The 12170-nt window shown below is 32.4% G+C and overlaps 2 protein-coding genes across 3 annotated transcripts; one reads left to right on the forward strand and one right to left on the reverse strand.

The window, feature by feature from the left end:
- The first annotated feature begins 1226 nt into the window (after positions 1–1226).
- On the forward strand, positions 1227–6171 carry LOC125064508 (cytochrome P450 306a1). Of its 2 annotated transcripts, none has more exons than XM_047671593.1 (8): positions 1227–1482; positions 2676–2810; positions 3078–3223; positions 4160–4359; positions 4437–4887; positions 4961–5107; positions 5461–5635; positions 5837–6171. In XM_047671593.1, exons 2-8 carry the CDS (start codon positions 2678–2680, stop codon positions 6016–6018), a joined length of 1434 nt encoding a protein of 477 aa, XP_047527549.1. In that variant the 5' UTR covers positions 1227–1482; positions 2676–2677; the 3' UTR covers positions 6019–6171. The 2 variants fall into 2 exon arrangements, with proteins under 2 accessions (XP_047527549.1, XP_047527548.1); XM_047671592.1 differs by having other exon boundaries at positions 2676–2996; positions 5837–6168.
- Positions 6172–6210: 39 nt separating this feature from the next.
- Positions 6211–9666, reverse strand: LOC125064507 (cytochrome P450 18a1). Its single transcript, XM_047671591.1, has 6 exons — positions 9136–9666; positions 8474–8595; positions 8166–8390; positions 7873–8077; positions 7530–7794; positions 6211–7421 (listed from the first exon to the last, which is right to left on the reverse strand). Exons 1-6 carry the CDS (start codon positions 9518–9520, stop codon positions 7001–7003), a joined length of 1623 nt encoding a protein of 540 aa, XP_047527547.1. The 5' UTR covers positions 9521–9666; the 3' UTR covers positions 6211–7000.
- Positions 9667–12170: the final 2504 nt, after the last annotated feature.

Genomic DNA, 12170 nt, shown 5'->3' on the forward strand with positions numbered 1-12170 from the left:
ATGATGGATGAACATATCATGCCGTATGCTGTCCGACTGTATTAATGAGACGTTGAGAGACTGAAAACGAGTCTTTGTTTAATGAGCATCCTAAATACCTTTAAATTGTTATGATGTCTACGCTTAATTGCTTTTTAAGAAATAGATTTAACTTAAACTATATCCTATGTTAATGTGATCGAGAGAAATAATTATAGAAATTTTAAAATTTACACCGACAAATTATTAAACGAAAAAGCAGCTATAACCTTACAGAGTTAACGGTATAAACAATGGTCTCATAAAATTGGTGAAAGTTTCTAAAGAAACGATTATAAGTTCTTCTTTGGGTTTAGGAATGTTAAGCCGAAGGCCGCATATTGTAAAGTTTTGCGCCATCAATAAGATATGTATGAGTACATGTACTCTCGCTACCGCCCGTACTTGAGATCGTACACGTGGGCTTCATTACATTTAATTTAGCTATCAGAAAAAACACATAATACTTCCCTATTTATAACATTAACTGGTCTACGTAATAATTGTAATAGTCCAATAACTTTTTGGGAAAATTATTCTTAGTTTAAAAAAGACACAAGAAAATACATCGTTAATAATAATGATAATAAAGATCTAGTAAAATCGTTATTTAGAAATCGCCATGACCTAGCCTTTCGAGTAAATGACGTCATCGTAAGCCTCGTATCGCTTCAAAGTAGATGATAAATAACGATTCAATAAATTTCAGATTACATTACATTGATATTATATTGATGTTTTAAGCAATTATGCTCATTCGTTTATTAATTACCTTTTCTATTTTTCATCTTCAATTTATAATAAAACGTCATATGCGACTTGAATTTATTTTAAGTAAAATATTTCAAAGACAATGTTTATTTTGTATAAATTATTATATTCCACTAAAGAGTGAACAAGACGTTATATGATCGTTGTTGTAATGCGAGATACTCGACGTATTGTGAAAAATATATCTGTATTTAATTACAAGTGTTACGAATTTTATAATCTATTTAATTTCAATAATATTTTAAAATTTTATACATTAGTTTATGCGTCCTAGACAAATTTACCGTATAAAAATACCCTAGCCTTAATGAAATGATATGCACGAAATATTCAGTTAGACTCAATTGATATTACAATCATCACCGATGAAAGGTCGTCGTTTATAATCAATATATCCTCTATACAGTATTCAACATTCAAACGGTATCTACCTGAAGTTTTTCAAATACAGAATTTCAAACTAAGTGAACATTCTCGAAAGCTTTTACATATATTTTAATATCTGATATCATTTCAATTGAATACCAAATATTTTTCGTTTGTGTAACGCTTGGACACATATTCAGTCGATAGTCGTCAAGCCACGTGACCAGTGGAGTTTGTAGATAATTGTGTTGTATCAGTAGTCCAGTCCTGTCCATTCTGTGACATCATCTTGTCAAGAACACCCATTAAATATAGCTGAGAAGTAAGGTTAGTCTATTTATGTATTTAACGAACAACTTTACTCCATGTTTATAAAGCCGATAGTATATTTATAGAATGCATACCAAACTATGCGTCATGTTCACGTGCGAGCTGATTACTTTAAGTTGGCAGTACTGTTCCTCGCGAACAAGATTTGAAAGGTTACGTTTAATGACATTGAAGATTGCATAGATCAAATGTTATCGAACTGTTGATACGAATGTTGATAAAATTTGATACGTTTCGATTGTATCAGATGTCCTTATAAAAAGGTTTTTTGATGTTAATTTAGTCAAGTTAGATATATTTTATTCGTTTTATTTGTCATAACTATATAATGTCTTAACGGTCGTTCCGTGTACATTAAATTTAAAAATTGAAAAAGAAATGATTTTATTCTTGTCTTCGCAGTTTTGTATTGAGATTTCCGTAACAATACCGAGAATATGCCAGTATATATACTATTCGCTAACTACTAATTTATATCGTTAATAATAAAAAAGAAACGTACCACGTTTAAGACTTAATAATGTATTTAATAAAAAAATAATGAACTGTGAAATCGAATAACGCTTTATTTGTTTATTAGAATACTTATAAATCAAATTGAGTACCTATATATAATTATGTTTTGCTTTAATATTAATTAAATAAGCGGCGTTACGTTATGTCGATTGAATGAATGCACAGTCTCAGATACGGCATAAGAAATATATACCTTAATTGTTATTTGGCGATGACAAAGATTACATGTTATGTAACATGTAATCATATATATATAAATTTGTTTACTAATTAATCGCAAATGGATAGCGTAGTCAAATCACAATGACTGTCAAATACTGTAAAATAATATAAACTTTAATTATATTTTTAGTTAATTTTTATTGATGTCAATCGAGCGTCAGTCGAGAGAATATTAAACGTTTTTTTTTGTATATTTTTAACTTTATTTATCAAAGTGTAGTATCAGTTTTCTTAATAAATTATTATTTTTAACAGCGTCATCGTCCTTTTAGGCATTATTAATTAACTGTTTCGTAAATTATTCAAAAAATTCAGATACATGAGAACGAATATTTGATTCAAGACAATTAAGATTAAAATACTGTTAATGATTTTTTTTATTAGATTTTTTTTATATTGTGTACAATTGTCTTCGTATTAAATATTGAATTTAAAAACATTGTTTATTTTAGGAATGGATTATATTTTCTTGTGGCTTGGTACATTCGTACTGGGGTTTTGGATATTTAAGAAGATAAGCCAATGGAAAAATCTACCACCTGGGCCCTGGGGTCTTCCGATCGTCGGATACTTGCCTTTCTTAGACCGTAAACAACCACATTTAACTCTTACTAATCTGGCTAAGCAGTATGGTTCAGTGTATGGAATACAAATGGGCAACGTCTATGCCGTTGTAATTTCTGATCATAAATTAATAAGAGAAGCCTTTTCCAAAGATGTGTTCTCTGGCCGCGCGCCATTATATTTAACGCATGGGATTATGAAAGGAAACGGTAACGCTGTACATATTTTTCTTGCATTAATAAAAAAGTGATTTAACTAAGAAGTAAAGTTTTATAAAAATGTGTTGACAGGAATTATTTGTGCTGAAGGAGCTCTTTGGAAGGATCAAAGGAAACTGATAACAACTTGGCTTAAGAGTTTTGGAATGAGCAAACACAGTATGGCTCGTGAGAAACTGGAAACGCGGATTGCATCTGGAGTTCATGATCTAATACAAGTATCTTATTTTATTTATTTATTTATATTAGACGAGCACATAGCAGTAACCATTTAATGGTTAGTGGTCACTTTCAAATATATTTTTTATATTTTTCTATATAATCACTACAAACTAATTATCTTTATTTTAGTGTTGACAACTATTTCAAATTTACGATATGATATATATTTTTGTTTTTAATAAATTGAAAGTACAGAATAAAATAAAGTATATAGTTTAGCCAGACCTGTACAACTTTTATTGATGATGATAACCGAAGCCTCGGCAGTATTCTTCAGAAACTACCTGTTGTTTTGTGACTGATAAAAAATTGTACTAACGGTCATTCATTGTTGATTAAAATATTTGAAGGTGAAACCACGGTTGAAACTAGTACATAATAAATTCTGCATCATTCGTTCAAATACTTATTTCCTTTGAAGGTTTAATTCATGTAAAAACGAAACCTGCCAAGCACTAGTAAGACTTCGGTGTTGAGGGTTCAGTATCGGTATTGTATCCTAATAGAACAAAATAGCATTACAAAAGTATTGTGTTATACTCTAATTTTATATAACAGTCACAGATTAATAAAACCAATTAATATTCCAAAATATACTCCAAAAATTTTGTCCAATCTTCGTTGTACCTAAAGTTAAAATTTATAGTCTTATCGAGAGAGTTACATAATTCACTCTCCGTTAAAATCCAACAGAACCCTAAAAGTTAATATTTTTATAGGTAACAAAAACCGTCATTAATTCTTGAAAGTGACCTTTTAATGGCACTGACAAATGTTACCGAGATTCGAGCAAAAAACACGAGTTATGTTTTTTGTTAAGCGCTCGGGAGGCGCTGTTCACCATTCATAACATTTGATTCCTTTTTGCATTTAATATACATTTGTTTAGAATAGTAAAGTGACTTTTTATTTAAATAATATTGTTATTTTAGAATGTCAAAGAAACTTCTGGATCCACGGTTGATCTATCTAATATGATCACACATTCGCTTGGGAACGTTATCAATGATATTATATTTGGATTTAAATTCCCGGTAGATGATAAAACTTGGTGTTGGTTTAGAAAAATACAAGAAGAGGGATGTCACGAAATGGGCGTGGCTGGTGTTGTTAACTTTTTGCCATTCGTTCGGTAAATATTTTTTCGCATACAATTTCAGAATCAATGGAACTCTAAATTTGAATTTCACCATGTGAAATATTTTACAGGTTAATATATCCATCTGTTCAGAAAACTATTGAAGTATTAGTTCGTGGTCAAGCGCAAACGCACAGACTCTATGCTAGTATTATATCTAGGCGCCGACAAATGCTAGGCTTGGAGATGCCTAAAAAAGCTGAATATGCAGAACATGCTGATTTATTTAACGAACATCCCGAGGGTTTTATCAAATGTGTCAAATACAGTAAACATGCTTCTAATACTGAGACTCACTATTTTGACCCAAAAGTGCTTATAGCTTCTGAGGAGGAATGCATTTTAGATAACTTTTTGGTAGAACAAAAGGGAAGGTATGAAAAGGGCGATGAAAGTGCAATTTTTATGACTGACGAACAGCTGCATTATCTTTTAGCTGATATGTTTGGAGCTGGTCTTGATACAACTTCAACCACGCTTTCGTGGTATTTATTATATATGGCATTGTATCAAGATGAACAAGTATGTAGTCTTGCTTTTTATATAAAATAATGTCTGTTAAAGGTAGTAAATAAAATATATTTGTTTTTACTAGGATTGCGTTCGCAAAGAAATTTTCTCAGTATATCCGGAAGAATGTCAGGTGGATTGCTCGAAATTACCTTATCTTATGGCTACAATTTGCGAAACCCAACGCATACGATCCATTGTACCCGTGGGTATTCCTCATGGATGCTTACAAGTAAGTAATCACTAAGTCTCTGAGATCCTCTGATTTCCGTCAAAGTGACTATCCTGAACGGAAATTTGTTAAGTGTGCAGGTGATAACATAGCAAACAAATGTATGATAATAATTAGGTGTACGCAAAAGCAGAGAATAATCAGGTACAAGTGTTAATGGCTTTACCTGGTTTCTGAAGCACGGGAGTTCCTTTTTACTGTTAATTGTCAAATCTTGCTAGAGTAACTCACTGTTTAACCTAAAATGTTTGCAACGACGATTATAACCTTATTTAGGGCTTACCTCATGATTTGCTTGTATGTAACTACGCATTGTTTATTTAGTAAAAAAAACCTACAAACTTATTTTTCAGGATACGTATTTAGGAAATTATCGAATTCCAAAAGGTGCAATGGTGGTTCCACTTCAGTGGGCTATTCATATGGACCCTAATGTTTGGGATAATCCCAATGATTTTAAGCCGAGCCGATGGATTGATGTTGATGGAAATTTACTGAAGCCTCCAGAATTTATACCTTTTCAAACTGGTAATATTTTATAATGTCGCCAAGTGCTAACATTATTCTTATAGGGTTGTTAAAAACGGTGCACTATTTTATATACTTAGTATAAGTAAACAAGGTACTTATTATAAAAATAAGTGAAAGCTTTATCTTGAACATTCTAATTCTTTCAGAATTAATTTAAAAAAAAACTTTAATATAAGCTTTATCTAATTTTGGTTATAGGTAAAAGAATGTGTCCTGGGGATGAACTCTCTCGTATGCTATCTGCTGGATTGATAGCGCGCCTCTTGCGTTCATTTCGTATCAAATTAGCCTCTGATCCTCCGACGGATGAAGAAATGCAGGGAACTGTTGGTGTCACTCTATCAGCTCCCCATACCTTATTCGTTTGTGAAGCCATTTAAAAGTTCCTAATATTATATAGATTTTATCATCTTGCCATATTTCCATTATTTGTAGTTAGTAAAAATATTGTAATGGCACTTTACTTTGGGTTTATTAAGATTATAATTTTTACTTTTTAAATAAATACATATGTTTTATTTGTATATGATGGGAAGAAGAGGCATGACGATGATAAATGATTTGTTATGATAAATAAAAGTAATGTATTTAAGAAATTATTATTGTTTATTTTAAAATACAATTTGTAATCCATTAAAAATAATGCAATATTTACAAAGCGAGGGTCATAGATGGTACAATCCATCGTCTTTATTTTATGAAAGGCAACTTTGTTGCTAACATGTCTTTTGAAATATATAAAAAACACTATTTCAATTGTCATTAAGTTATGTAATTTAAGAATATACCTATAGCGACAAACGTTACCGCTCTTAGACTAGTTGCTGGTTTCTACTCTACCATGGAATGTTACTTAGTATATTACTCATGATAGGTACATATTTAACTAGAAATGTAAAAATGAACACTTACATACCTTAAAGAAATACTACTTTACTCACACATGAGATCACACTCAACAGAAAACACTCGCAAGTGGTACCTACGAATAAATAACGTTTTACAATATACATATATTTTGGTATAGGAAACTAGAGCTTAAGATGTCAGTGAACTAACTACATTTTAATACGAAACTGCTTCATTCGATGTATATGATTCACAACGATCTCATAGATCGAAAATCTATACATAATACTGAAGTTATAAGATAACAATTTACAATCTCAACGATGGGAATTTCAGTAGACCTAAAGTTAAAGTTCGGTTTAATATTTTATTGAACACTTTATGCACAGCCTCGATATTCGCCGTAGCGATATCGTTACTTACTAATAACTAAATTAATTTGTCATCGATGCGCTCTAAAACGAGTGATCATGGAATACTGGTGGGTATATTGTGGCAATGTAAGCGATGCGCTTAGTGCGCGCCGACATGGCGTAAGTGCGGGTGGTCGTGCAGGACTACGGCGGGTGGAGCGGGTGGTGCGCGTGGTACGAACTTTACGCGGAAGTTTTCCGGGGCGATCGTCGCACCGACAGTACCTTCGAGGGACGGTGGCGCAGCACCATCCTCTGTTTGTACATCGAACTGATGCATCATACTCGCGAAGAACATAAACATTTCCATACGAGCTAAAACATCACCCAAACACATTCGTCGTCCAACTCCAAAAGGCATGAAAAATTCAGGCCGCTTAATTTTTCCGCTCTCATCTATGAACCTGCTTGGGTTAAACTTGTTCGGTTCGTCCCATAAGTTAGGGTCCATGTGAACGCAGTTAATAAGAGGCACGACCTGGGAACCCGCTGGAATTCTGTAGCCATTAAGATGAACATCTCTGTAAAAAATATTAGTCGTTAGTTTTTTTTTTTCTATTTTGATAGGTGTTATATCTAAATATGAACGGAAATTTAAAAATAAATTAAAAACATTTTTTATTACTCACTTTGTAGGCGAATGTGTCGTTGCCAGAGGGACAATACTCGACATTCGTAATGTCTCAAGTATGGTTGTTTCTGTGTAAGGAAGGTTGGGCATGTCTTCGATAGTAGGCAATCGCTCGCGACCGATGACTGAGTCTAGTTCTTCTTGAACACGCCTCTTTACATCAGGGTTTCTCAGCATAAAAACAATCATCCACAGTAACGATGATTTAATTGTTTCCATGCCCGCAGAAAACAGATCCCCAAGAATTTGTTTAAGTTGTAATTCTGCAAAGAAATATTTTCTTCGTAACATAGTTTATTTTTAAGAGGAAAAAAATAAATCATTGGAAATCAGACACTTACCATTATCTCTTCCCTCGAATAATTCGCCTTCTTTTCCTTCAGTTTTAGCTTTTTCTATTTCAACTAAATAAACATCAATAAGATCTCTGACATTATTGACATCAAGAGTACTGCGATGTTCATCAATCAAAGTTTGATAAAAAGCAAACATTTCTTCGCGGTTTTTAGCTACCTTTTCTTGAATTAAAGCTTTACCGGGAAGATACTGTAAGAATTTGGGAACATTATAGATTTAAGGTTAAACAAAAAATAAAGCTAATTTATCAATAATTATTTAAAAAAAAAATCCTTACATTATACAATGGGATATATTCTCCATAGTGAATTTCTCCGAACAGTCTCATGCCTTCTTCAATTAAATGATTAAGTCTTGCAAAGCGCGCATCTCCGTGGCTAAAGCGAACTGACATAGTAATACCGCAGATCACATTAGATATGCCCAGAGCCAGTAGCGGGTTTGCATCTAGAGGCTCGCCGTCTGCACGTTGTAGGTTCGCTATTAGATCATTAACTTCATTCTGATGATAAAAAGATTTTGTTAGTATATCAAAACTAGTAACGACACAAATTTGATTTTATTTGATTTTATTTCACTACCTACCTTAATTCTAGCTTCCATAATTTTTTTGCCATTGCCCATGTAAGTCATGCCAAACTCACGCAGTTTTTCGTGTAAGAATCGACGTTGACTTTTCCAGAGGCGGCCCTCGCTATTGATGATACCTGTACATAGGGAGGAAGTGAGAAACATATGTGGGCGGTGCCTTACGGCTGCGGGCGGGCTAACGGGACGTCCCTATGCGCATGTGCTTATAATACCATATAAAATTAGAGTTACACAAATTACAAAAACGTACATTTATGATAATTTTATGTTAAAAATATTTTTTTAAATGATTTGATATCATTTTCCACTATTTGAAGGGCAGGTCCATTTTTATTTTTAATAATATTATATTGCCATAAGTTATCAGTATCAGTGGGAGAGCTAAGTCTCAAGTGAGTATCAACCACTGAATAATTACTCTACATTCAAAAATTTTTTTTTTTTTTTTGTTCCGGTTTGAACAGTTTGTGAGCCACACAACAAGCACAAGAAAAATAACTTTTTAGATCACATGGTTGGTGACAAATTGATGGTGAAATAAATGATTTATATCTTATACAGGGTCTATAGATGAAGTGACTGCTAATTATCAGGCTATCGGTAGCCCATTTTGCTCATCTGCTTTTCTAAACATTTTAATAAAAATAGAAATTTACCTAATCCGTCCAATATGTGCATCAATGGAGTGCTAGGGCGACCGGTGAACTCCTCTCGCCGGAATGCTTCTCTAATTAACTTGTAATCACTCAACACAACCATAAGCTGGTTTCCGAGCCGAGTGGAGAACAGTGCACCATAGTTTCTAGCAAGCTCCAAAAATGTTTTATGACGAACTCCAAGGAAAGGCAGGTAACCGACGACGGGTGGACTCCATGGTCCGGGCGGCAATTTACGGATTTCACGCACTAAATTTATTAGTCGCATCGCCAAAAATGTTGCGCCAACGGTCAGCAACAGCGGCAATGTTGTACGCGAAGAACAGTAGCTCACCACTTGCCACAGACCCCACAACAGTTTAGAGTTTGACAGCATTGTTATCATTGTGAAACAAATTATTTTTTATTTATTTATAATCAACTAAGCATAACATTAGTGCGCGGAGTATTAATCGCGACGGTGCGGTGTCCTGAACACTATAATCGTATACCGCGTGCGACTGTTGTCTGCGCACTGGCGCGGCGCTGGCGTGGCCTTGCGAATAAATACGCGCGGGTGGCGCGCGCGCAGGTTCGTCCCACCGGCACTCCTCTCTCCGCGGCTTTTCCGATGGCCGGTCTGCTACGAAATGCGTAGCACTCATGCCGTAGACGTACTTTTGATTTCAGATATAGTAGAAATGCTTTTTCATTAGTTTATAATTTTAAACTTGATATAACATAAGACTTATATTTTTTTTTATATTACTGTCATAAAAATATAAAACTTCAGCGAGATTCTACAATGATGCGAGCGCAAGTCAGAATTGATCTAAAGTTATAAGCAGGCGTCAAATTTGGCGAGGGGTGAGAGGGGCCATCGAGGTCGCTCGGGTGTGCATGCAGATGATAAGATTAACGAATTGCGTAAGTTGGTGCGAAACAAGGTGATGGCGGGTCGTCGACTCACGCTAAAAAGCCTTGGGCGAAGTTCTACGCGGTTCGACCTCTAAGCGAAAAATATCGCGTACAAAATTTATATTTATCTGATTTAGTCATTTGTGCATGATATAAATATAAATTATAAATTAATTTATGACTTTTCGACAAAATTTTATCACAATAACTGAGTTGTAATTAAAAAAACATTTATCAATAAATATATAAGAAACATTTTAGGTAATCTATGATTAATCTTCAGTGTTGTATTTAAAGGTTAAATTTAAACGATAACGTCACGTCTAATATAAATTAGAAAAAAAGCAATATAATCTTTAACTAAATTAAGGTTATATCGAACGTTTCAAGGCAATTATAAATTATTTATCTTTATTTAGTATTTTTTTATTTATGGGTGATATGAAATGTAAATGTTTTCATTAAAAAAAAACATTGTTCCATACTTTAAAATAAATACATAAAAATTCACTCAGTTGATAGAAGTAGAAGCGATTGCTTCATATATTTAATATATTTAAAATAATACAGCCGAATCGAAGAATGTTGAATTGTATAAAATGGTAAAAGAACGTAGCAGGTACGTACAAGTGTACAACTACAATTTAAAACAGGTTTACGGCTCAATATATAGAATTAATAAAACAAAAAAATTAGACTAACCTTTGAAAGATATGCAAAGATTTCTGATTAAAAAGAAAAAATATTCGTATACAAGAATTTAAGAGTTTTTTTTCATAAATGATTGATCATTCGTTTCTGGCTACTTAGCCAGAAAATCTTATCCCATCTTATTAACAATCAATAATAATAGCTACTTAGCTATTATTATTGATTGTTAATAAGATGGGATAAGATTTAAATAAAGCTTAAAATTACTAATATTTAAGTTAATTAAGTAGCATTATTATATAATTAACACTTATTTATGCACGTATTAATAATATTCTTAATATTTGAGATAATTTTTTAAAGTTATGAGTTAATGTTAAATTATTTATTAATTGTGGATTTATTAATTATCGCATGATTTAATTTAATTTTTTAATGGTCTTAAAATAATTATTTATCGAAAAACCAAATTCATTGATAGTATCTCCATGAATACGACGTTATATCGTTATATAATCGGAATATTGTATTTTATAACAGTCAAATCAAAATCAAATCAAATATATTTATTGTTCATACTTCAAATTACGTGCATCAAAGAGGCCCTGTAGCTCTAAACTATGGGATATTCCGCAATTTAGAGACCAGTGACTTCCCAAACTATGTTTAAATTTATTAGACTTATTATTAAAGTGTTTAAAACATTTATAAATCCTATTTTTCTGATGTCAAATAAAAATTCTAAATTAGGATAATGATAATATAAACACCTCATTTCGATCCTTTATTTGAATATATTAATATTAATGATATGCGCGTTATATCAATGTTTGCAAAATAATATATAACAATCTGTATTATTTGCACGATAAATAAATAAAACTGTTTAAACGTTTATTTGTAAAGCGCAGTAACGCGATAAAATCATCGCAGTAATATGTGGTTTATTATGATTTTCGACATAACTAGATTAAGTTCAGTGATCACGTAGCCGGCTAGTACTCGGCCAAAGGAGCAACGACCGTCCCTTTCGATCTATCATTGTACTCCGTCGTAGGTACACTATCAATTAGGGCGTGTGCATATTCTATTCACAAATGTCTTGAGAGACGGTTTCGTCAAAAAATAAATAAAATCATTTTTTTGGTTTTACAGCACTCTGCTGTATTCACAGAGATAGTAAATAATGATGAAGTTACTGAAAAATTTATTATTCTGATAAATATTGAGTCTTATAAAAATCAAACATCAGGCGTGACATTAATCTTTAGATGGTTGTGAGTTGATGCTATGCAAATCGATATATGTATATATTAAGATAAATCCAGGATAATATCTGAAGATTTAAGATTAAGTAGTATATAAATATACCATAATGACTTATACTGTACAGTATTGACAAAATTCATGCAAACTTTAAGTTTGATTTCTTAATCGAATGCACTGTAGGTTTTAATGCTGATACAAAAATTAAACCTAGTGAACAC

Source organism: Vanessa atalanta, chromosome 6, assembly GCF_905147765.1.
Source record: "Vanessa atalanta chromosome 6, ilVanAtal1.2, whole genome shotgun sequence".
Lineage (NCBI taxonomy): Eukaryota > Metazoa > Arthropoda > Insecta > Lepidoptera > Nymphalidae > Vanessa > Vanessa atalanta.